Raw genomic sequence first — 26,634 nt, forward strand, 5'->3', positions numbered from 1 at the left:
GATGAGGTGGTTGGATAGGCTATTTACAGATGGGCTATGTACAGAAGCAGTGATCTGTGAGCTGCTCTGACAGTTGATGCTTAAAGTTAGTGAGGGAGATATGAGTCTCCAGCTTCAGTGATTTTTGCAATTCATTCCAGTCAATGGCAGCAGAGAACTGGAAGGAAAGGTGGCCAAAGGAGGAATAGGCTTTGGGGGTGACTAGTGAAATATACCTGCTGGAGCGCGTGCTACAGGTGGGTGTTGCTAGGGTGACCAGTGAGCTGAGATAAGGTGGGGGTTTACCTAGCAAAGATCTAGCAATGACCTGGAGCCAGTGGGTTTGGCGATGAATATGAAGCGAGGGCCAGCCAATGAGAGCATACAGGTCGCAGTAGTGGGTACTATATGGGACTTGGTGACAAAACGGATGGCACTGTGATAGACTGCATCCAATTTGCTGAGTAGAGTGTTGGAGGCTATTTTCTAAATGACATCACCGAAGTCAAGGATCGGTAGGATGGTCAGTTTTACGAGGGTATTTTTGGCAGCATGAGTGAAGGATGCTTTGTTGTGAAATAGGAATGTGAGTCTGGAAGGAGAGTTTACAGTCTAACCAGACACCTAGGTATTTGTAATTGTCCTCATATTCTAAGTCAGAACCATCCAGAGTAGTGATGCTGGACGGGCGGGCAGGTGCGGGCAGCGATCGGTTGAAGAGCATGCATTTAGTTTGAATTGCATTTAAGAGCAGTTGGAGGCCACGGAAGGAGTGTTGTATGGCATTGAAGCTCGTCTGGAGGTTAGTTAACACAGTGTCCAAAGAAGGGCCAGAAGTATACAGAATGGTGTCGTCTGCATAGAGGTGGATCAGAGAATCACCAGCAGCAAGAGCGACATCATTGATGTATACAGAAAAAAAGAGTTGGCTCGAGATTTGAACCCTGTGGCACCCCCATAGAGGCTGCCAGAGGTCCGGACAACAGGCCCTCCGATTTGACACACTGAACTCTGTCTGATAAGTAGCTGGTGAACCAGGCGAGGCAGTCATTTGAGAAACCAAGGCTGTTGAGTCTGCCGATAAGAATGCTGTGATTGACAGTGTCGAAAGCCTTGGCCAGGTCGATGAATACGGCTTCACAGTATTGTCTTTTATCGATGGCGGTTATGATATCGTTTAGGACCTTGAGCGTGGCTGAGGTGCACCCATGACCAGCTTGGAAACCAGATTGCATAGCAGAGAAGGTATGGTGGGATTCGAAATGGTCGGTGATCTGTTTGTTAACTTGGCTTTTGAAGACCTCAGAAAGGCAGGGTAGGATAGATATAGGTCTGTAGCAGTTTGGGTCTAGAGTGTCTCCGCCTTTGAAGAGGGGAATGACCTCAGCAGCTTTCCAATCTTTGGGCATCTCAGATGATATGAAAGAGAGGTTGAAAAGGTTAGTAATAGGGGTTGCAACAATTGTGGTGGATAATTTTAGAAAGAGAGGGTCCAGATTGTCTAGCCCAGTTGATCTGTAGGGGTCCAGATTTTGCAACTCTTTCAGAACATCAGCTATCTGGATTTGGGTGAAGGAGAATGGGGGAGGCTTGGGCAAGTTGCTGTGGGGAGTGCAGGGCTGTTGACTGGGGTAGGGGTAGCCAGGTGGAAAGCAAGGCCAGCTGTAGAAAAATGCTTATGGAAATTCTCAATTATCTTGGATTTATCGGTGGTGACACTGTTTCCTAGCCTCAGTGCAGTGTACAGCTAGGAGGAGGTGCTCTTATTCTCCATGGACTTTACAGTTTCCCAGAACGTTTTGGAGTTTTGCTACAGGATGCAAATTTCTGTTTGAAAAAGCTAGCCTTTGCTCTCCTGACTGCCTGTGTATGTATATTGGTTCCTAACTTCCCTGAAAGGTTGCATATCGTGGGAGTTATTTAATGCTAATGCAGTACGCCACAGGATATTTTTGAGCTGGTCAAGGGCAGTCAGGTCTGGAGTAAACCAAGGGCTATATCTGTTCCTGGTTCTACATTGTTTGAATGGGGCATGCATATTTAAGTTGGTGAGGAAAGCACTTTTAAAGAATAACCAGGCATCTTCTACTGACAGAATGAGGTCAATATCCTTCCAGGATACCCGGACCAGGTCAATTAGAAAGGCCTGCTCGCTGAAGTGTTTTAGGGAGCGTTTGACAGTGATGAGAGGTGGTAGTTTGACTGCAGACCCATTATGGACGCAGGCAATGAGGCAGTGACCGCTGAGATCCTGATTGAAGACAGCAGAGGTGTATTTAGAGGGCAGGTTGGTAAGGATGATGTCTATAAGGGTGCCCATGTTTACAGATTTGGGGTTGTACCTGGTAGGTTCATTGATAATTTGTGTGAGATTGAGGGCATCTAGCTTAGATTGTAAAGGGGAGGTGTTGCAGACATGTAAGGGAGCCAATGAGTCTTTAAAGGGGAGGTGTACCAGACATGTAATAGAGCTAACGAGTCTTTAAATGTGTCTTTATTTTCAGCTTTCCCTAAGATTATGTTTTCAATATAGTTCTTGTTTTATTAATATTATGTTACTTGTTTATGTGTTTTCTTATATGTAAGACTTAATGCCATTTGTAATTTGTTTTGTTGCAGATTTATGTTTAAAATACTATCCAGATAAGAAATTGTCATAGAATTAGAGAAAAATATTATCAGTCACTAAGACATTTGCAACCCATTCACAGTAAAATGTATTTCTATTCTGATTTCAGATGATCAACCCTTACTGACTAAATATGCTCCCAGTTTTTTACTATCATCATTAGAACATTTTGTAAATGGCAGATGTTTGGGAGTAAAGCGTGGATTTTTGAATAAGATACACATTTTCACTGGTGTTTTTTCTTGACTGATTACAATTTATTTGATGTGGTGCTATTGTATGTCATATCATTTGAAAAAACCTGTTTCTCAGCTTTTAAAATGTGTATCATGTTTTCACATAAGGTTTGACACCCGAAAAGTATTCTAATTTATCCACATCCAGATATCGTACAGTACGTGCTACATACCACCTTTCCACTTGGATATGAACGCACGATAAGGAGTCTTTAAAGGGGAGGTGTTCCAGACATGTAAGTTGTTTGATACAGGAACCTGTATGTGTTTAAAGAGAACAGAGGTGAATCTCAAATGTCTTTCCTAGAATCTTCGCATCCTCTCCCCTCTCCGCCTCCTCAAATGGCAGAGGGAAGCGAGGAGAGCAGTGGATCAAAAGATCCTTCAGAGTAGACACAAGGAATGGAGGAATGACTTTTACAATGCACCCCAGGAGAGGGGGTTTTAGAAATCCTATTCGGATCCCAGTGCATCAGTGATGGAGGTCGAGGGGGGAGAGGGAAGGGAGTCGATAGGAGCTAGCTAGACCGTTCTCTCTATTCTAGTAAAGGTCAGTGTGCTCCCCAACCTATCCCTGCCTGCTTGAATCTCTCTCTCCCATGAACTTTCCCTCTCCCGCCATTCTTGCTAGGTTCACGTCAGGAGACAACAGAGCAACCCAGTGTCTGTATAAACAGGGCAGAAAAGGTTGGCTGTGTGAAGAGTGAAATGCTCTAATGAATGTGATTGAATAGAAGGATAAAGGTTGTGCCACTATATCTGCTTGGTCGTGGTTGAGAGTAATATTGAGTCAGAGAGTAGCACATTGAAGCAGTTCCATTGGAGACCATAACATCCATAGCAGCACAGTTCAATCTCATCGCTTTTCAGACAGTCTTTTCTTCATACATAATTCACAAGACATTCTTTCCAGGTTAACATTTCAAATAGCTTGCAGTTTGTCTCTGAAGAAGCTTAAAATCTAAAAACCTCATCAATACAGATCAGGGTGCCAAACAATGAGAATGACAGCAGAGTGGTGATAGAAAACTCTGTGTCATTCAACAACAACTTTGTTGCATTACTAAGAGGGGTAACATACAGCTAACACTTGACAAACAGTTTTTTTTTCCTGTAGACACTTTTTTGAAAATCCAAGCAGAAGGGAGAGCAGAAAAGCGTTACCTGCAGCCCGGGAGGTCGTAGGTCAGGGTGGTTCCAGATGAGCCAGAAGGACAGGACAAGGGTGGGACGGACAGTGTGGAGGAACAGAGAGCACAAGGAAGGATATGGCAGGAAGCACAACCAAAACAAAGAGAAATGAGGGGGGAAGAGTGTGAGAGAATTGGGGGGGTGCCATGGGATGGGTAGATGGGTTAGGAGGATGGGTTAAGGAAAATGGAGGTAGGGAAATGTGGGGTGGTGAGGAAAGAGGATGAGTGAAGAAGAGGAGAGGTTGGGCAGAGGAGTACTGTTTGTTTTCCTCGGGGAAAAAAGAACCAAAAAAAGGAATGAACCCATACCTTGGTTGTTTAACGTCAGGTGCGCCAGACCTTGAAGGAAAGAACAGAAAAAAAGAAAACAAAGGAAAAAAGGTCATAAAAGGTAACGGGAGGGAAAAAAACATTGTCACAACGTTGGACTGCAGTTTGTGACAGACATCCTGGGGCAGACTCGGATGTCAGAGATTCAACTCAAAGGTAAAACAAACAAAAAAAAGAGAGAGAGAAAGAGAGAGAAGATAACGGAAAAACAAGCAAACACTTCTTGATGTGGGGGGGGTAGAAAAAAAGAAGCATTTCATTCGGTGCAACCCCCGTAGGCCATTGCTCACACAAATGCTTTTTTTTTCTCACTGAAGTACTTATGGAACATACACATAGTAACTGTTTGGCAGGCTTGAGATTTAACTGAATTCTTTGGCTACGGTATAAATATGTTCTGCTCTTGGAGATCCAAGGTCTCTAACAGAACGGGTCAGTGATAAGTGTAAAAACACAAAGAGAGAAGAACATTCGTTTCGTTGCCAGGAACAGAAGACTATATACACCGGCACAGATGCAGTAAGTGACAAACATCCAAAATACAATGTTCCTGAAATCAGGGATAAACAAATTTGAGCCAAAACAGGAGTCCAATCATTTCAAAGGGCTTCACAGTTTTGGAGTCAAACTATGTCGACCACACAGAGCAACAGCTAACATTGTAGTCTATCCGAGTCCCATCTGAACACATTAACAGCTCTCCGACAGATATCCAGCAGCAGTTTACAACGATACATCCCAAGTGCTGACGAAATTACTTCAGCCAGAACCAACTTTAAACAACCTGTAGAGGTGGGCTTGATATGTGCTTCTCTCAAGCCGGCAGGACACCGTTACAGCATCAAAAGATCTTTGTTCACACTATTGTCAAAGCCGTGAATGGTTAAACAGCAGTCCTATTAGTCAAGATGTCGCTTACAAATAACTGATAACGAAATGGGTAGTATGTTCTATCCATGAACATTTCAGAAATGTCAGAATCCGTTTTAATGTCTGATATGATCACAGCCTTGAATTCAAAGAACTGCTCCTGTTTCACTTACTGTAGCTTGGTATATTCTTACCACTGGCAGAATAACATACAACATTATTCCACGACCAATGTTGGCTAAACAGTGGGAATAAGATAGCCTTTAGTTTAACTGCTAAATAACCTTGCAAAAAAAACACAGAGGATAAGCTATGAAGAAAAAAGGACTGAACTTGCTTAATATAGGAACCTTAATTAACCTATGTTCCAGTGAAAAGAAGGGTATTTCCATTGTAGGGCTACAATGACCATCTGCTGCTCTTGTCCAATCAGCTTTAACGTGGCTGAATTAATCACTTCTAGATCCAGGTTCACAAGTCCAATCGTTCTCCAGTTAAACACCAGGCAGCCTTCATCGGGACAGCCATACAATTGCAAGGCCACAGATTTCCTGGAAAATGAATATTTAGATTTCTTACAAAACACATACGCAGCTATACACACATAATAGGATGTTTTGATTGACCTGACATTTTCTCAGAGCAACTGAGAAGTACACAGAATCCACTTCTTGAGGTATTGGCAAGAAGCCACCCTGCTGACAAATGATATGTCTTGAACAGAACATTTCTAATCCGCACTGATGATTAGAACAGTTTATTCAAAACACTTGTGAGTCAGACTCGAAGGTCGATAGCAATGGAGTCAACCATCATTTACCGCAACAGCATTGGTAAATATTTAAGGAGTCAATTTTGTTTTGTTCTCTCTGGTAATCTTCTAGTATCAGGGAACAAGTCACCAGGTAGGAGATTTGTAAGAGATATCCTAATGGTGACTAACCCCATTCCGTACAATTTTGCGCAACCGCAGCATTCAAACGAGGCTGCAAGGAAAACTAATGGGATTGTAGTGACTGTGTTGGCATCAACATCCGGGGTGTGAACTTCGTTTCTATTCAAGCGTTGATTGACATGGTAATGGCCCAATAGTATTGGAGAAAAGTTTTAAAAAACGGATCCCTCTGGCGCTGTACGTTAAATTGTGACGTGTCATGACGTAACGTAGAGCATTCATTATGCAACTCATTCTGTGTCATACAGCCTCTTTCCACCAGGTGTGGCGCTTCTCTTGCAGATTAAAAACAAGAAAATGGCAGGGTCAGGGTTAAAGGGGATACCTGGATGCATTCCTTTTTTTGCGTCATCACTGCAGCCATCATGACGCTCAAAAGCCGCGACAGCCGCTGTTTACTTCTGAAGATCACTTTAGAGACGCCCTAAAAACCCCATTCAAGTTCCACACAAACCTTCAAACAGGTATGTAATGACACATTATCTAAACTCTTTATAGTGTTCCACACAAACCTTCAAACAGGTCTGTAATGACACATTATATAAACTCTTTATAGTGTTTTATTTACATCTTAGAGCTGATAAGTTGGACAGATCGGGTGAAAAAAAGCTGTTTCCCAACTAGACATATTTCCCCCTTTCACTATGACACAGTAGGTTTCACTTCCCCACCCGCCATTTTTAAAAAGACCCGAAGGAGCTCATTGCTTTCTTCAATCATGCAGAGACGGGCAGCATGAAGGTCTCATCATTGATTTTGCTGGAAAGGGGAGAAATTGTGCTTTACAATGGTATTCATACTACATTTGACCTAGAAGTATTACGTATTTTGGGCGCTAAAATAAGGTAAATTGTATGGAATAGCAGATATCATTGATAGAGTGGTAGCAATTAACTGAGGGAAGAATCAATCAATGTACCAATCTAGTCAATTAACCGACTACGCCACAAAACTCAAACAACAATCCATCCCACCATCCAGCATACAACAGCTTATACAGTGACTCATCCCTCCACCCAGCTTACAACAGCTTATACAGTGACTCATCCCACCACCCACCTTACAACAGACCAACAGCTTATACAGTGACTCATCCCACCACCCACCTTACAACAGACCAACAGCTTATACAGTGACTCATCCCTCCACCCAGCTTACAACAGACCAACAGCTTATACAGTGACTCATCCCACCACCCAGCTTACAACAGACCAACAGCTAATACAGTGACTCATCCCACCACCCACCTTACAACAGACCAACAGCTTATACAGTGACTCATCCCTCCACCCAGCTTACAACAGACCAACAGCTTATACAGTGACTCATCCCACCACCCAGCTTACAACAGACCAACAGCTTATACAGTGACTCATCCCTCCACCCAGCTTACAATAGACCAACAGCTTATACAGTGACTCATCCCACCACCCAGCTTACAACAGCTTATACAGTGACTCATCCCACCACCCAGCTTACAACAGCTTATACAGTGACTCATCCCACCACCCAGCTTACAACAGCTTATACAGTGACTCATCCCACTACCCAGCTTACAACAGACCAACAGCTAATACAGTGACTCATCCCACTACCCAGTTTACAACAGACCAACAGCTAATACAGTGACTCATCCCACTACCCAGCTTACAACAGACCAACAGCTAATACAGTGACTCATCCCACCAACCACCTTACAACAGACCAACAGCTAATACAGTGACTCATCCCTCCACCCAGCTTACAACAGACCAACAGCTAATACAGTGACTCATCCCTCCACCCAGCTTACAACAGACCACAGCTAATACAGTGACTCATCCCTCCACCCAGCTTACAACAGACCACAGCTTATACAGTGACTCATCCCTCCACCCAGCTTACAACAGACCACAGCTTATACAGTGACTCATCCCTCCACCCAGCTTACAACAGACCAACAGCTAATACAGTGACTCATCCCTCCACCCAGCTTACAACAGACCAACAGCTAATACAGTGACTCATCCCACTACCCAGCTTACAACAGACCACAGCTAATACAGTGACTCATCCCACTACCCAGCTTACAACAGACCACAGCGTATACAGTGACTCATCCCTCCACCCAGCTTACAACAGACCACAGCTAATACAGTGACTCATCCCTCCACCCAGCTTACAACAGACCAACAGCTAATACAGTGACTCATCCCTCCACCCAGCTTACAACAGACCAACAGCTAATACAGTGACTCATCCCTCCACCCAGCTTACAACAGACCAACAGCTAATACAGTGACTCATCCCTCCACCCACCTTACAACAGACCACAGCTAATACAGTGACTCATCCAACTACCCACCTTACAACAGACCAATAGCTAGGCCGACCAAAAGTGACTTATCTAACCACCCATCTTACAACAGACCACAGCTAATACAGTGACTCATCCCACCACCCACCTTACAACAGACCAATAGCTAATACAGTGACTCATCCCACCACCCACCTTACAACAGACCAACAGCTAATACAGTGACTCATCCCACCACCCACCTTTTACAACAGACCAATAGCTAATACAGTGACTCATTCCACCACCCACCTTTTACAACAGACCAATAGCTAATACAGTGACTCATTCCACCAACCACCTTTTACAACAGACCAATAGCTAATACAGTGACTCATCCCACCAACCACCTTACAACAGACCAATAGCTAATACAGTGACTCATCCCACCAACCACCTTACAACAGACCAATAGCTAATACAGTGACTCATTCCACCACCCAGCTTACAACAGACCAATAGCTAGGCCGACCAAAAGTGACTTATCTAACCACCCAACTTTACACAGACCAACAGCTAATACAGTGAATTCCGAGTACAACATTGTCCTCTATTGTATCTTAATAGAGATTGTGACACCAGGAACAGGAACAGGAACAGGAACATAGTGCATGTTTTATTTATCTATTTGGGCTGATTCCTGCCAGTGACCTCCCTCCTTTTTTTTCTTTCCACTACCCATGATGCATTAGACAGATAAGGCTGCCCAATGAAACAGGCCTGTGTTGATAGTGCATACCAAATCATCTCATCCCCAGGGTTCTCTGCCTCCTTCCCTCTCTCCCTGACCGCTTGCTGGAGCAGAGGCAACATTATAAATATCCTGACGTGGGGAGATGGTCAGAAGAGGAGGAGAGGTGGAAGTGCCGCAGCGACAGAGGGGTGCCAAGGGCTAAGGAGCACCGCTGTTTGTCACACAACTGGCCCCCTCTTTGCCTCTTTGCACTCTGAAACACTCCAAAATAACACAAGGAGAAATTGTCTGTGTATGTGCATGTGTTTGTATTATCTTGGCAGAGGCACAGGGTGTCAGACTAACAGTGAGCCAGAGCCTGAGCAGGATATCAAGAGGCTTCAACATGTTCCACCATATGAGAGAGAGAGAGAGAGAGAGAGAGAGAGAGAGCGAGAGAGAGAGAGAAAGAAAGAAAGAAAGAAAGAAAGAAAGAGAGCGCAAGAGAAAGAGAGGGAGTGAGTGAGTGAGTGAGTTCTGGCCCAAACATATCAAGTGAGCACCCGTTGTCTTTCACACATGGCTCCCAGCCAAACAGCCTATGTGAAAGGCTTAGTACTACAGACCTCTCTGAGGAAACAGCCAGTAAGTCCTAATCACAGTAACTCAACTCAAAGGAAAGCCATAAGATTGCATTGGGAAGTCCCCTTCATACACAAATCAAATTACTGCCACTACACACACTATCCTAGATCACATATTGAAAACATAATGAAAATAAAAACTCGCCCTGCGACTTTCCCTTTAACCCAACTGTTGAAAATGTGATTACGCTCTTAATTGTGCTATGAGTGCAAATGGGAGAGCCTGATGCAATCCGAGCCGACGAGGGATGAACATTGATTGGCTGGAGATGATTGAGTGACAGATGGAGATGAGTCACAATTCTGTCATTAGGAGGTAACGTGCAACCGTGAAATTGTCTCTCTCTCTCTCTCTCAGCTGGCTTCTGCTACTCTCCTCTCGTCTTGTCTCCTCTCCTCTCCTCCATTACCCCACTCTGCTTCCAGCCATCTCCACCCAACAGCAACACTGCTGGCTGTGGGTCCTGGGTAGCGAAACAACCCCACCCCGACTTTTAATCAAGGACAAAAATAGTGAGGGTATACAAAAAGCTACGTTCACAGAAAACATTAGCATTGGTGATGAATGTCAAAATTTCACCCTAGAGCCATCACTGATGTAATATTCATATGTATAAACATACTGAATTGTAATTGGATGCATTTTACCGCCGTATCATACTGTGCTATGATTGGTTAAGACCACCCAGGTGGTGAGGTCATGGTCAGTTGATCATAGTATGAGACACGGTAACATGCCAGTTATAGCTAGCTAATAAAGAGCTACGTCAAGAAATATCCTGTCGTACTGCATTTTATTATTTTGTACAAAGTGCGTCAAACAATACATGGTGTCAGAGTAAAAGGACTAAAAGATTTTGCTGGAGTTCCTTCACCTCAAATGGACTGGGAGTCTACAAACTTATGATGCATGGCGTAAGTACAAACAGCATGTGGAGCTAATGTTCACGGGTCCTCTGAAGGACAGGAGAAGAGGGACAATGCAGCTACTTGCTCCTCTGGATCGATGAAAAAGGGAGAGATATTTACAACACATGGACACTTACCGAGGCTGAATCAAAAGGTACTGAAAACATACAACGATCGTTTTGAAGCATATGTTGTGCCGAAGACCAATACGATTTTCGCCAGGTACAAATTCCATGAGAAAGTACAGGGAGCTAGCGAATCGTTTGAACAGTTTGTGACTGAGCTGCGTCTGCTTGTGAATGACAGATTTTCATATTGTCAGCTCGGGGATTCGGTTACTGGCCCAACGTTCTAACAACTAGGCTACCTGCCGCCCCAAACGTTCACATATCACGTGAATAAGCAGTGCATGCAGTCAGGCAAACATCAAAGCACACATCCGGAGAGAGACAAAACTCCAAAACAGAGCGACATAGACTCAAAACGCCACAAAACCTGTGGATACAAAGTGGATGGCGAACAGGGAAATTGCCCAGCTAAAGGAAAACAGTGTACTAAATGTGGAAAATGTAATCACTTTGCAAATGTGTGCAGAGCTTACCGTGGAAAAACTACACGCAGTGAGTGAAGATGAAATGTCAATCAAAGAGTCAAATGCTGATGAACTGTTTATTGATTCAGTGACAGAAAAATCAGATGTCAGAGACAGAGCAAGCCTTTGCTGACCTTGAGATAGGAACACAAGGCACAGAGCTAAAGTTCAAAGTAGACACTGGTGCACAAGTAAACATTATTCCTCTGAATAAGTACCGCAGCTTGACATCTGAGTGCGAGCTACAGCCCACCACGTGCAGACTGACTGGTTATGGTGAACAGCTCCCAGTAAATGCAAATAAATGCAATAAATGCAAATACAAGGAAAGTGACATGATGTTGGACTTTTACGTTGTTGACACTAGAGCACCTGCAGTGCTAGGTCTTAAAGCATGTTTAGACATGGACCTCATCAAGCTAGTTTTATCAGTGACAGTACCAGTAGAGACAGAACATGTACTGGAGGAATTTGCTGATGTTTTTACAGTAATAGGACTATTCCCGGGAGAATGTACCATTCACCTTGACCTAAACACAACCCTTGTGGTCTACCCACTGAGAAATATTCCCCTTGCTCTCCACGCCCGTATGAAGAAAGAGTTAGAGAGCATTGAGCAATCTGACATAGTCACCAAGGTTACAAAACCGTGGTGGTGGAGAAACCAGGCACAGGCAAGCTCAGAGTATGTCTCGACCCAAGAGACCTGAACAAGGCTATCAAACGCCCCCATTATCATTTACCAATGCTTGATGGCAACACGCACAAGCTAGCTGGAGCACGCTAATTCAGTGTCATGGACGCCTGATCAGGCTACTGGGTTATCAAGCCCACAGAAGAGTCATCTAAGCTCACAACGTTCAACACAGCGCTTGGATGCTACAGGTTCCGTCGCCTGCCTTTTTGGATTATTTCAGCCCAAGACAAGTTTCAGCAAAAGATTGACGAAGTGTACAAAGGCCTCGGCGGAGTTGTGGCAATTGTGGACGACATCCTTGTCTATGGTCAAACCAAAGAGGAACATGACAGAAACCTCTGCGCGATGCTGCAAAGGTCCCGCGAGAGAGGAGTCCTGCTCAACCCCGAGAAGAGCACAGTCAGCGCTACAGAGGGCAGCTACTTCGGAACATCTTCTCACAGCGAATGGAATCCAGCCAGATCCACAGTGGATCTCAGCCATAAAATAAATGGAGCCACCAAAGAACCGTGCAGAGCTGGAAACAGTGCTTGGCATGGTCAACTACTTAGCCAAGTTCGCACCCAGCCTCTCCAATGCTAATGCACCCCTGCGTCAACTGCTAAAGCAGTCCAGTGAGTTTCCCTGGGACAAGCAACACGACATTGCTTTCCAGAGAGTGAAAGACTTGATCACGAGAGAACCAGGACCAATCCTTGCCTACTACGACCCCAACAAAGAGCTCAGACTCCAAGTGGACGCGTCAAAGTATGGACTAGGTGCAGTGCTACTGCAAGAAGGAAAGCCCATCGGCCACACTTCCAAATCTCTCACAGACTGTGAAATCAACTACGCTCAAATCAAAAAGGCCATTCTGTTTGGATGTAAGTATTTCCATCATTACGTATATGGAAGACAAGCCATTGTGGAATCCGACCACAAGCCCTTCAAGTCAATCATGAGGAAACCGCTAGCCGCAGCCCCGCCAAGGCTACAGAGAATGATCCTTCAACTACAAAAATACGACTTGACAATCCCTCACCGTCCAGGCAAAGACATCCCTGTCGCAGACACACACTCCAGGAAGTTTCTTACCTATAAGGACAGCAGCCTCAGTGAAGGCATGGACATGCAAGTGCACACTGTGTACATCAACTTACCAGTTAGTGACAGAAAACTGAAGGAGATCCGAGCAGAAACAGAAAAGGACTCACAACTCACACAGCTGAGGAAAGTCATACAGGATGGATGGCCTGTGGAGAGGAAAAATTGCCCTCAGAGCATCTCAGTTCTGGCACCATCGTGATGAACTATCACAGATCAAGGGAATCATTTTCAAAGGAGAGAAAATCATCACCCCTACCAGTCTCAGAGAAGTGATTTTGACAAAGATCCATGCTGGACACATGGGCGTGGAAAAGTGCAAACAGAGAGAACGGGACATTTTGTTTTGGCCCGGAATGTACAAACAAATAGAGGACATTGTTGGTAAATGCCCCACCTGTCTTGAACGACGCCCCTCAAACACCAACGAGACAATGTTACCTCACTGTATCCCAGACCGACCCTAGCAGGTCGTGGCAAACAATCTGTTCACCTGGAACAACAAGGACTACATTGTAACAGTGGACTACTACAGCAGATACTTCGAACTCGACAAGCTTCACACCACCACATCTGCAGCTGTGATACACAAGCTAAAAGTAATCTTTGCCAGGCATGGCATTGTAGAGACTGTAATATCTGACAATGGCCCCTGTTACAAATTAAAATAATTTGAATCCTTCACAAAAGCATGGGAGTTCACATGTCTCCACAAGCCCACATTACCCTCAAAGTAATGGCCTTGCTGAAAAATCTGTGCAGATTGCTAAATCACTCATGGATAAAGCAAAAGCAGACAAGAGAGACCCCTACCTCAGTCTCCCTGAATACCGCAACACTCCAGTTGACAACTTCAAATCACCAGCCCAGCTGTTGATGAGACACAGACTTCGTTCAGTCCTTCCCAGCACCAACCAGCAGCTACAACCTGAGGTCGCCAGCTACAAGGAAATGCATGAAAAAAAGCGATACTACGACAGGTCAGCTAGACCACGGCCACCACTGATCGACGGAGAGTCAGTTAGAATCCAGGAGCATGGCCTCTGGAAGCCAGCAGTTGTCATCCAGCCAGCTGACCCTGAACGTTCATATCACGTCCGCACCGCAGAAGGAGCTGTCGTCATCGTCATCACCTACTGAACACAGAAGAACACTACACTGACGAGATGAACTGTTTCCCTGAAAGAGAATGTGATGGACTACACACACACACAGCACAACATAAACCATACTGACCTGCAACACCACAAGAACTGTTGACTGACACAGAAGCATGCTCAGCATCATATCGCACAAGGTCAGGAAGAGAGGTCAAGCCCAGAGCTGTCCTAGACCTGTGTAATGTCAAAGGGTGTAGGTGGATCACTGCCCTAAAAGAGCTCCACACTGAAAACTTGTTATTGAAAAGTTTGACTTGAAATGCTTTGGTATTGTATTAGTTTGACATGTTAAGATGTCATTGCTAGAGTGAAAGCTGAGTTGGTGAGAATCCTTTGTTCTAACAGTAACAGCATGCTGAATCATTGTTTCAGAGTCTGTTATGTTGATTCAGCTGGTGCAGTACACCATGTAAATGGTTACCTACATTGAGTTCAAGCTACAGGGCATGAATTCAAAAGAAACACTTAGAATATGTAAAACATTTTTCTTTTTGTTTTAAAAGAAGGGGGATGTAATATTCATACGTGTAAACATACTGAATTGTAATTGGATGGATTTTACCTCCGTATCTAACTGAGCTATGATTGGTTAAGACCACCCAGATGGTGAGGTCATGGTCAGTTGATCTCATAATGACAAAGTTAAAACGTTTATTAAAACGTTGTGCAAATGTATTAAATATAATTATATCTTATTTACATAAGTATTCAGAACCTTTTCTATGAGACTCAAAATTGTGCTCAGGCGCATCCTGTTTCCATTGATACCTTGAGATGTTTCAACAACTTTTTGGGGTCCACCTGTGGTAAATTCAAATGATTGGACATGATTTGGAATGGCACACACCTGTCTATATAAGGTCCCATAGTTGACATTGCATGTCAGAGCAAAAACCAAGCCATGAGGTCAATGGAATTGTCAGTAGAACTCCGAGACAGGATTGTGTTGAGGCAAGGATCTGGGGAAGGGTAACAAAAACCTTCTGCCTCATTGAAGGTCTCCAAGAACAAAATGGCCTCCATCACTCTTAAATGGAAGAAGTTTGGAACCATTAAGATTCTTCCTAGAGCTGGCCGCCCGGCCAAATAGAGCAATCGGGGGAGAAAAGCCTTGGTTAGGGAGAGGACCAAGAACACAATGGTAACTCTGACAGATCGCTTGAGTTCCTCTGTTGAGAGATTGGAGAACATTCCAGAAGGACAACCATCTCTGCAGCACACCACCAATCAGGCCTTTATGGTAGAGTGGCCAGACATAAGCCACTCCTCAGTAAAATGCACATGACAGCCCGCTTGGAGTTTGCCAAAATGCACTTAAATGCTCTCAGACTATGAGAAACAAGATTCTCTGGTCAGATGAAACCAAGATTAAACTCTTTGGCCTGAATGCCAAGCGTCACATCTGGAGGAAACCTGGCGCAATCCCTATGGTGAAACATGTGGTGGCAGCATCATGATGTGGGGATGTTTTTCAGCGGATGGGACTGGGAGACTAGTCAGGATCGAGGGAAAGATGAACGGAACAAAGTACAGAGAGATCCTTGATGAAAACCTGCTCCAGAGAGGACCTCAGACTGGGGCGAAGGTTCACCTTCCAACAGGAAAACAACCCTAAGCACACAGCCAAGACAACGCAGGAGTGGCTTAGAGACAAGTCTCTGAATGTCCTTGAGTGGCCCACCCAGAGCCCGGACTTCAACTCGATCAAACATCACTGGAGAGACCTGAAAATAGCTGTGCAGCAACTCTCCCCATCCAACCTGACAGAGCTTGAGAGGATTTGCAGAGAGGAATGGGAAAAACTCCACAAATACAGGTGTGCCAAGCTGTAGCATCATACCCAAGAACATTCGAGGCTGTATTCGCTGCCAAAGGTGCTTCAGTAAAGGGTCTGAATACTTACGTAAATATGATCTTTCAGTTTATTATTTTTAATACATTTGCAATCTAAAAACCTGTTTTTGCTTTGTCATTATGGGGTATTGTGATGTCATTATGGGGTATTGTGATGTCATTATGGGGTATTGTGTGGAGATTGATGGGGGGAAAAAAACAATTGAATCAATTTCAGTAGAAGACTGTAATGTAACCAAATGTGGAAAACGCAGTGGGTCTGAGTACCTTCCAAATTAACAACTGTATATGTGTATATGTATATATATACAGTTGAAGTCGGAAGTTTACATACACTTGGGTTGGAGTCATTAAAACTTGTTTTTCAACCACTCCACAAATTCCTTGTAAGTCGGTTAGGACAACTACTTTGTGCATGACACAAGTCATTTTGCCAACAATTGTTTACAGACAGATTATTTCACTTATAATTCACTGTATCACAATTCCAGTGGGTCAGAAGTTTACATGCACTAAGTTGACTGTACCTTTAAACAGCTTGGAAAATTCCAGAAAATTATGTCATAGTTTTAGAAGCTTCTGATAGGCTAATTGACATCATTTGAGTCAATTGGAGGTGTACCTGTGGATGTATTTCAAGGCCTACCTTCAAACTCAGTGCCTCTTTGCTTGACATTATGGGAAAATCAAAAGAAATTAGCCAAGACCTCAGAAAAAAATGTGTAGACCTCAAGTCAGGTTCATCCTTGGGAGCAATTTCCAAATACCTGAAGGTACCACGTTCATCTGTACAAACAGTACGCAAGTATAAACACCATGGGACCACGCAGCCATCATACCTCTCAGACGCGTTCTGTCTCCTAGAGATGAACATACTTTTTTGCGAAAAGTGCAAATCAATCCCAGACCAAGAGCAAAGGACCTTGTGAAGATGCCAGAGGAAACAAGTACAAAAGTATCTATATCCACAGTAAAACAAGTCCTATATCGACATAATCTGAAATGCCGCTCAGCAAGGAAGAAGCTATTGCTCCAAATCCACCACAAAAAAAGCCAGACTACGGTTTGCAACGGCACATGGGGACAAAGATCGTACTTTTTGGAGAAATGTCCTCTGGTCTGATGAAACAAAAATAGAACTGTTTGGCCATAATGACAATCGTTATGTTTGGAGGAAAAGGGGGAGCTTGCAAGCCGAAGAATACCATCCCAACAGTGAAGCACTGGGGTGGCAGCATCATGTTGTGGGGGTGCTTTGCTGCAGGAGGGAATGGTGCACTTCAAAATAGATGGCATCATGCGGGAGGAAAATTATGTGGATATATTGAAGCAACATCTCAAGACATCAGTCAGGAAGTTAAAGCTAAGGACAACAAAGTCAAGGTATTGGATTGGCCATCACAAAGCCCTGACCTCAATCATATAGAAAAGTTGTGGGTAGAACTGAAAAAGCATGTGTGAGCAAGGAGGCCTACAACCTGACTAAGTTACACCTGCTCCGTCAGGAGGAATGGGCCAAAATTCACCCATCTATTGTGGGAAGCTTGTGGAAGGCTACCTGAAATATTTGACCCAAGTTAAACAATTTAAAGGCAATGCTACCATATACTAATTGAGTGGATGTAAACTTCTGACCCACTGGGAATGTGATGAAAGAAATAAAAGCTGAAATAAATAATTCTCTCTACTATTATTCTGATATGTCACATTCTTAAAATAAAGTGGTGACCCTAACTGACCTAAGAAAGGGAATTTAGCATCCGTGGGAATCTTGACCCTACGCAAGGTCCTTAAGCTGATTGGCTCCAGTGTTAAATATGTATGGGGACTAACACTATGTATTCAAAAGTATATGGATACCCCTTCAAATTAGTGGATTCGGCAATTTCAGCCACACCCATTGCTGACAGGTATATAAAATTGAGCACACAGCCATGCACTCTCCATAGACAAACATTGACAGTAGAATGGCCTTACTGAAGAGCTCAGTGACTTTGAACATGGCACCGTCATAGGATGCCACCTTTCCTTCAAATCAGTTCGTCAGATTTTTGCCATATTGGAGCTGCCCCGGTCAACTGTACGGGTTGTTATTTTGAAGTGGAAACGTCTAAGAGAAGCAACTGCTCAGCTGTGAAATAGTAGGCCACACAAGCTCACAGAACAGGACAACCAAGTGCTGAAGCGTGTAGTGCATAAAAATCGACTGTCCTTGATTTCAACATTCATTACAGAGTTCGAAACTGCCTCTGGAAGCAACATCAGTACAAGTACTGTTTGTCGAGAGCTTCATAAAATGGATTTCCATGGCAGATCAGCTGCACACAAGCCTAAGATCACCATGCGCAATGCCAAGATTTTGGCTGGAGTGGTGTAAAACTCACCGCCATTGGACTCTGGAGCAGTGGAAATGCTTTCTCTGAAGTGATGAATCACACTTCACCATCTGGAAGTCCGACGAACAAATCTTGGTTTGGCAAATGCCAGGAGAACACTACCTGACCCAATGAATAGTGCCAACTGTAAGGTTTGGTGGAGGAGGAAGAATGATCTGGGGCTGTTTTTCATGGTTGGGGCTAGGCCCCTTAGTTCCAGTGGAGGGAAATCTTAACATTACAGCATACAAAGACATTGTAGACGAGTCTGTCCTTCCAACCTTGTGGCAACAGTTTGGGGAAGGCCCTTTCCTGTTTCATCACGAGAATGCCCCGTGCACAAAGCGAGGTCCATACAGAAAAGGTTTGTCGAGATCGGTATGGAAGAACTTGAATGGCCTGCACAGAGCCATTACCTCAACCCCATCGAACAACTTTGGCATGAATTGGAATGCTGACCCAGGCCAAATCGCCCAACATCATTGCTCAACCTCACTAACGCTCTTGTGGCTGAATGGAAGCAAGTCCCTGCAGCAATGTTCCAACATCTAGTGGGAAGCCTTCCCAGAAGAGTGGAGGCTGTTATAGCAGCAAAGGGGAGACCAACTCAGTATTAAGGCCCATTATTTTGGAATGAGACGATCAGCTGTCCACATACTTTTGGCCATGTCGTCTACCACTAACTGCTTGCTGTAGAGAGTCATCCATCAAAACACAGTTGTTTGGAAACGTGAAATTAAATACTTTCCAACTGGTGCGATAGAGGGTAGATGAGAGCTCTCAGTTGAGAGAGACTGAAGAGAGGAAACGGCAAAAGAAAATCCACATTCCAAATGTGTGTGTGTGTGTGTTTGTGTGTGCCCGCGCATGCATATACACACGTCTGTCTGTTTTTTCCCTGTTCCTCAGGTTAAAAATCATAAAGAAATCATGTTCCTTTAGAGAATTAATTACATATAGTTCAGTGATTAATATCCATCTCGCACATTTTGTTCATTAAAAACACACAGCTAATTTGTCTGCGATACATTTGCAGAATTAATGGGATACTCCTGGAGATTGGCAGGGAGTAGAGATTTGAACTGCTTCTGTTTCATCTTAATTAAGCAGTTGATAAATAAGCTGAATCTCCATATGGTTAAACAGTAACTCGGCTAGGGCAATTTCAGAATGTTACCAGTGCTAACACGGAGAGGCTAAATGGACCGTGATATCCTTGTTTCTGACTTCAAAGCATCACCTCAGACTGAAAGAGACTGAAAATGTTCAGCCAATATACACTTCAACACTGAACGTAGGCCTGCACACACTCTCCGCACAAACCGATGGGTCATTTACTTTCTACAAGATGAAAATACTAACCGCTGTGTGTTCCACTTTGGGGGTAATTTATGCCTTTTTTATGCCTTTTTCTGTGTGTTACCATTTTTGTCCCATTGTCCCAAAGGCAGTAGATCTAGCAAATATCAGATACATTAAAACTGCTCACACAACCAGCTGTGCATCCTAGTTAATCACTACTGCATAAAGGTTCTAAACATTACCTATGACCAAACATATAAGGGAGATCTAATCCAGAAACCAGTACTGTAGGGGCTCAACGAATGACCCTCTACTTAAGTCAAGAACACCTTACAGTATAGCGCAAGTTCACTGTATCCTGTGTCGGCCATTTTCTTTATTTTCCCTCCCATTCTACTCCTATGCCAGGATTCACAATTTCATATTTTGTAGAACCAATAAATAAACAAATTGCCCTCTATTTCCTCTCTGTATGTGGTCAAATGAGTCATTCATCTCTGTGAGTGCTGACCCCTCTCTTCCAGGTTATCTGTCACTACTGACCCTTTGCCCTCCACTTTTACCCTCCTTTCCCATCAAAATGTTCACTGATTCATCTCATCCAATAGCAAACAGCCAATGTCATCTGCTTCGGAGTGCCAGGGATTCCAAATGCGACAACTAGACCAATAAGCCCAGCTGAAAGATGGAGGCTGGTTCCAACCCAAGGTGCATTTCTTTCTTTCTTTCTATCTATCTTTCTATTTTTCTTACGTTCACTCCCTCTGTCTTTATCTCTTATCCTTTTCCAGTGATGACGCTCTCGCTGCCTTTAGCTCCAACCCGTGAAGACAAGAGAAGAGGAGTGTAGAGAAGAGGAGGAAGGCAGGGCCCCTCTCAAGTGAGCCTTTAGGCCACACAACGCCAACCAACATCTCTGTATCTTCCAGACAAAACGGCCTGATCTTTCTCTCTCGCCACCACTTATGATCAGCCTCCTCTTCCTGAAGCTCATTTAGCTCTAAATGACTTCGCTTTATTAAGTCAGTGTTCTCTTCTCCCCGTTCTTTATTCATGTTTATATGATTGTACTTCCTCCAAAATATCTCGCCATCCGCCGCCGGTAGCAGGCGGCCTCCACACTCTGCAAACCGCTGGGGCTAAAACTCAGATCGCTTCACTTACGAAACAACAATAATCCTTTGGGATGTTAATGTGAATACCCCTACAGCCCAGAGCGGTTGTTGATGCTTAATGTTTAATTTAGATAATTTCTCCCTGGTTTTCCATTTTCCCACTTGCACATTGTGTTCCTTGATACTAATGGCATTCCGTTGCTGTGTGTGTGTTCTCTTCCCTTCGTTGGATGAATGCTAACGACTGTGTTTCATGCTAACGGGATGCCACACTGAGGGGGGTTCACTGCGTGGCTCCTTCCTGGTCTCCTGTTGAGAGGTGGGGCACAGCAGGTAGGTACTCATCAGAACATGTACAATAATGAGAAATTAATGTCCTCCGACTACAATGACATTTTAATGCATCTACCTCATTGCGTTGGATCAACACGATTAGCCCGCAGAATTCACAGCTGCTTCGGAAAGTTGAGTCATTGGCAGAACGTTAGTTAATTATGAACAGATTCACCACACATTAACTCAATCATCTATCACAAGGACTGGAATTCCCTGTGTACTTCAATCAGTATGATTTGCTTTTGCAGAATTTCTGTATCGATTCTGTCAAAGAACATTCTGTACAAAGCTTGTTTGTAGTATAGTGAGTTTGTGGTGTCGTGGTGTGTTGAATTGATTTATTTTTACAAACACGCTTTGAAGCACTGTTTGTGGGCTCCACTTGCACGCACACAACATGCAGCAGTGGTCGTGGTAATTTAGCAGCCCATATGGTTTATTCATGAATATGGATCATGGCCGGAATGTATAGAAACTCTATTTATAAATAATGTTCTGATGTTTTGGTTTCGCTCACCCGGATGTGTCTCCGTGTATTATATCTCGTGCAGTGGTCTAAGCAGCAAGCTGCGGCTCCGAGCATCCTGAGAGGAAGGCATGTCTCGACGTTCTCTGGGACCTTTCCTGACGTCTGAAATCGAAGTCTATTTCGAGTCATCAATGTGATTATATCATCTCAATGTAACCATACGAATGTACGATGACAACATAGTTGTTTTTACCTCTGTCAAGTTCAGAAGCAAAGCAATAGACATCAGAAAAGTCTGTCAGTCTTCGGCTGACATGAAAGACACTGTACAGCTCATGCTGGAAATCCACCAAGACCTTGGAGAATACAAGTAAAGCTAATGGTCGTGTCAGGTAATAGTCTTGCTGCAGACTGACTTGTCCATTGTACCTAACAGTACTGTATAATGTGCATCAATAACGCAGTAGCAGAATCAATGCCTTGTATTGCTACTGAGGAAGAAAGGCTCTGATAAACTGTTACTGCAGTATCAGTGACTTCACAATGGTTTTATTTTCCTATGAAAGGATGGAGAAGAGTTCAATGAGGATGCAGCCAAAGACATGAAGCAGAGAGCAATTATAAAGAATTTCTGGCAGGTAGAATCATATTTTTTATCCCCCCCCCCCCCCCCCCCCCCCCATGGGGTATCTGTTGAAATGAGCGTGACACCCAGGCCACTGGGATAGATGGTGTCTCTGTAAACCCTAAATGGTGGCTTAATGCTCCAGCTGGAAGTATTTGTACTTGAATACTGAATTACTTATAGTGGAGCAATCATGGAGAAGTTGAATGGTCATTCCTGCCAAGAGCTGAATCTACGTTGTTTCATACTGTACTCTTGAGCAGATGCCAAATGAAAGCCCAACATGTTCTGCCAGGGGCTAGCCATTCCCTCAAACTGTTTCTGAGTCCATGAAATCATCTTGTTTGGTCTCTACACCTGAGCTAAAAGCCGTGTAGTTTCTCGTTATCTCAAAATGCTAACCGCGTAATTAAACAAACTGAATAAATAGCAGAAGAAAAGTGAAGCAGGGAATCTGCCACGTCATCTCCAAACAAAGACTCTAGAGCAGGGAAGAGAAACAACGGAAAATTCTGCCACGTTGTCTCCAAACAAAGACTCTAGAGCAGGGAAGAGAAACAACGGAAAATTCTGCCACGTTGTCCCCAAACAAAGACTCTAGAGCAGGGAAGAGAAACAACAGAAAATTCTGCCACGTTGTCTCCAAACAAAGACTCTAGAGCAGGGAAGAGAAAAATCATAGAATGAAACAGACAGGGTTGATCACAAGAAAATTAAACGGTACTGAACCTTGTAATCAAATATTTAGACAATGTTAAACAACAAGTACAAGGCAGCCGGGCTGCTGTGCTGTGAAATAGTCTGTGCCAGGTCGGCTGGGTATATACCGTATTTCACATGTCAAGGGGCCCTGAGAAGAGCTCGCTGACAAAACATCCATGGCAAAGCTAAGCCAGAGCTTCTGAATAACCATCCTAGGTAAATCTGAGGGAATACAATGGGTGCTGAAGTGTGATAACATGTTATCGGTTGTGTTTAACTGTGTCTTTGCGGGGTAGTGTTGTTTCTGGCTTTCCCTGAACAGGCTGTGCAGACAGTATACATGTGTCTTGTCCCATCACCTGCCCGAACCTCGATCTCTGACTGAACAACCTAGGTATATCTAAGGGAATACAAAGTGTGTTAAAGCCAGTGGGCTTTCCGGGAATAGAAAGCAATGCAAAATGTGTCTTGTCCCACCACCGCCCCCACCTGCCTGAAGCCCAGCTAAAGCCGTTTATTAACTTGATTAATAATTAACCAGGTTTCCATCCAACCATTTCATGAGGATGAATTACCTGGAGCATGAAAAAAAAGGCTCTACCGGGCTTAAGTGGAACATTGCATGGCATTTGTACAAATGTACAAATTGTACAAATACCGACAGACAATTTGTCTGCTCAACATGGTGGGATATTTTGTGTTGGTAAAATAAATTATGCGAGAAATTGCGGTAGAAACGCCTTTATGCAAAACTATTGATATAATAACCATCATATCGAAGGAAACTTGGAGTCATGTGATGAAATGTTGAGAGGTCCTCCCACTAAGACTTGGGAAACCATGCAGTTTATTAGGCTACAGATAAGTTACAGTGGGGCAAAAAAGTATTTAGTCAGCCACCAATTGTGCAAGTTCTCCCACTTAGAAAGATGAGAGAGGCCTGTAAATTTTCATCATAGGTACACTTCAACTATGACAGACAAAATTAGGATTTTAAATGAATACATTTGCAAATTATGGTGAAAAATAAAATCTGTTATATACCCTTTGTTGGCAATGACAGAGGTCAAACATTTTCTGTAAGTCTTCACAAGGTTTTCACACACTGTTGCTGGTATTTTGGCCCATTTCTCCATGCAGATCTCCTCTAGAGCAGTGATGTTTTGCGGCTGTTGCTGGGTAACACGGACTTTCAACTCCCTCCAAAGATTTTCTATGGGGTTGAGATCTGGAGACTGGCTAGGCCACTCCAGGACCTTGAAATGCTTCTTACGATGCCAATCCTTCGTTGCCTGGGCGGTGTGTTTGGGATCATTGTCATGCTGAAAGACCCAGCCATGTTTCATCTTCAATGCCCTTTTTGATGGAAGGAGGTTTTCACACAAAATCTCACGATACATGGCCCGATTCCTTCTTTCCTTTACACGGATCAGTTGTCCTGGTCCATTTGCAGAAAAACAGCCCCAAAGCATGATGTTTCCACCCCCATGCTTCACAGTAGGTATGGTGTTCTTTGGATACAACTCAGCATTCTTTGTCCTCCAAACACGACAATTTGAGTTTTTACCAAAAAGTTATATTTTGGTTTCATCTGACCATATGACATTCTCCCAATCTTCTTCTGGATCATCCAAATGCTCTCTAACAAACTTCAGACGGGCCTGGACATGTACTGGCAGGGAGACACGTCTGGCACTGCAGGATTTGAGTCCCTGGTGGCGTAGTGTGTTACTGATGGTAGGCTTTGTTACTTTGGTCCCAGCTCTCTGCAGGTCATTCACTAGGTCCCCCCGTGTGGTTCTGGGATTTTTGCTCACCGTTCTTGTGATCATTTTGACCCCACGGGGTGAGATCTTGCATGGAGCCCCAGATCGAGGGAGGTTATCAGTGGTCTTGTATGTCTTCCATTTCCTAATAATTACTCTGTTTGAGGTTGTGGACAGGTGTCTTTTATACTGATAACAGGTTCAAACAGGTGCCATTAATACAGTTAACGAGTGGAGGACAGAGAAGCCTCTTAAAGAAGAAGTTACAGGTCTGTGAGAGCCAGAAATCTAGCTTGTTTGTAGGTGACCAAATACTTATTTTCCACCTTAATTTGCAAATAAATTCATAAAAAATCCTACAATGTGATATTCTGGATTTTTTTTCTGATTTTGTCTGTCATGGTTGAACTGTACCTATGATGAAAATTACAGACCTCTCTCATCTTTTTAAGTGGGAGAACTTGCACAATTGGTGGCTGACTAAATACGTTTTTGCCCCACTTTATAATGAACTTTATAGGGTGTTGAAAATACACGTTGATGACCTCCTTTCCAATAAATATTAAGGGTCTTATTCTGGTGACATGATGATTGATTCTTGGCTGCCATTTGACAAATAATCACTCTTATCCATCATAATCTCAAAATGTACAGTAGGTAGCCTACCCACACTGCATCTGCGAGCTGTTGCCAAGACCAGAGTGGGCACGTTTGCTATATAACGTTAACAAATCAAATTCAATCACATATCACACATATATAGCAGATGTTATTGCGGGTGTAGCAGAATGTGTGTGTTCCTAGCTCCAACAGTGCAGTAGTATCTAACAATTCACAACAATATACAAATTTAAAAGTAAAAGAATAGAATTAAGAAATATATAACTATTAGGACGAACAATGTCGGAGTGGCATTGACTAAATACAATGGAATAGAAAATAGTAAATACATATGAAATGAGTAAAGCAGTATGTAAACATTTTTAATAGTGTTCCATTTTGATTCCATTTCTATGTATATGGGGCAGCAGCCTTTTAAGGTGCAGGGTTGAGTGGCCGGATGGTAGCCAGCTAGTGATGGCTATTTAACAGTCTGATGGCTTTGAGATAGAAGCTTTTTGTTTTTCAGTCTTTCGGTCCCAGCTTTCCCAAGCGGTGGCTCGTGTGGTTGATGTCCTTGATTATCGTTTTGGCCTTCCTGTGACATTGAGTTCTGTAGGTGTCCTGGAGGGCAGGCAGTGTGCCCCCAGTGATGCGTTGGACAGACTGCACCACCCTTTGGAGAGCCCTGCGGTTGCGGGCGGTGTAGTTGCCGTTCCAGGCGGTGATACAGCCCGACACGATGCTCTCAATTGTGCATCTGTAAAAGGGTCTTAGGGGCCAAGCTGAATTTCTTCAGGCTACTGAGGTTGAAGAGGCACTGTTGTGCCTTCTTCCCCACACTGTCTGTGTGGGTGGACCACTTCAGATTGTCAGTGACACAGAAGAACTCAATGCTTTTCCCCTTCTCCACTGCGGTCCTGTCGATGTGGAAAGGGGGGTGCTCCCTCTGCTGTTTCCTGAAGTCCACGATCAGCTACTATATTTTGTTGACGTTGAGGGAGAGGTTATTTTCCTGGCACCACTCTGCAAGGGCCCTCACCTCCTCCCTGTCGGCTGTCTCGTCATTGTTGGTAATTAGGCCTACTACTGTTGTGTAGTCTTCAAACTTGATGATTAAGTTGGAGGCGTGCGTGGCAACGCAATCATGAGTGAACAGGGAGTACAGGAGGGTCTGAGCATGCACCCTTGCGGGGCCCCAGTGT

At 43.8% G+C, this 26,634-nt stretch overlaps 1 protein-coding gene across 10 annotated transcripts in view; it reads right to left on the reverse strand.

Annotated features, from left to right (window-relative positions):
- The window catches only part of LOC109896506 (neurexin-2), a 1,132,408-nt gene that overhangs the window by 827,867 nt on the left and 277,907 nt on the right, over positions 1-26,634 (reverse strand). For all 10 annotated transcript variants that reach the window (XM_031832475.1, XM_031832476.1, XM_031832477.1 and 7 more), the window contains exon 4: positions 4,347-4,376. In XM_031832475.1, the coding sequence (XP_031688335.1) occupies positions 4,347-4,376 (30 nt within the window). The remainder of the gene's footprint in view (positions 1-4,346; positions 4,377-26,634) is intronic.

Source organism: Oncorhynchus kisutch, linkage group LG9, assembly GCF_002021735.2.
Source record: "Oncorhynchus kisutch isolate 150728-3 linkage group LG9, Okis_V2, whole genome shotgun sequence".
Taxonomy (NCBI): Eukaryota; Metazoa; Chordata; class Actinopteri; order Salmoniformes; family Salmonidae; genus Oncorhynchus; species Oncorhynchus kisutch.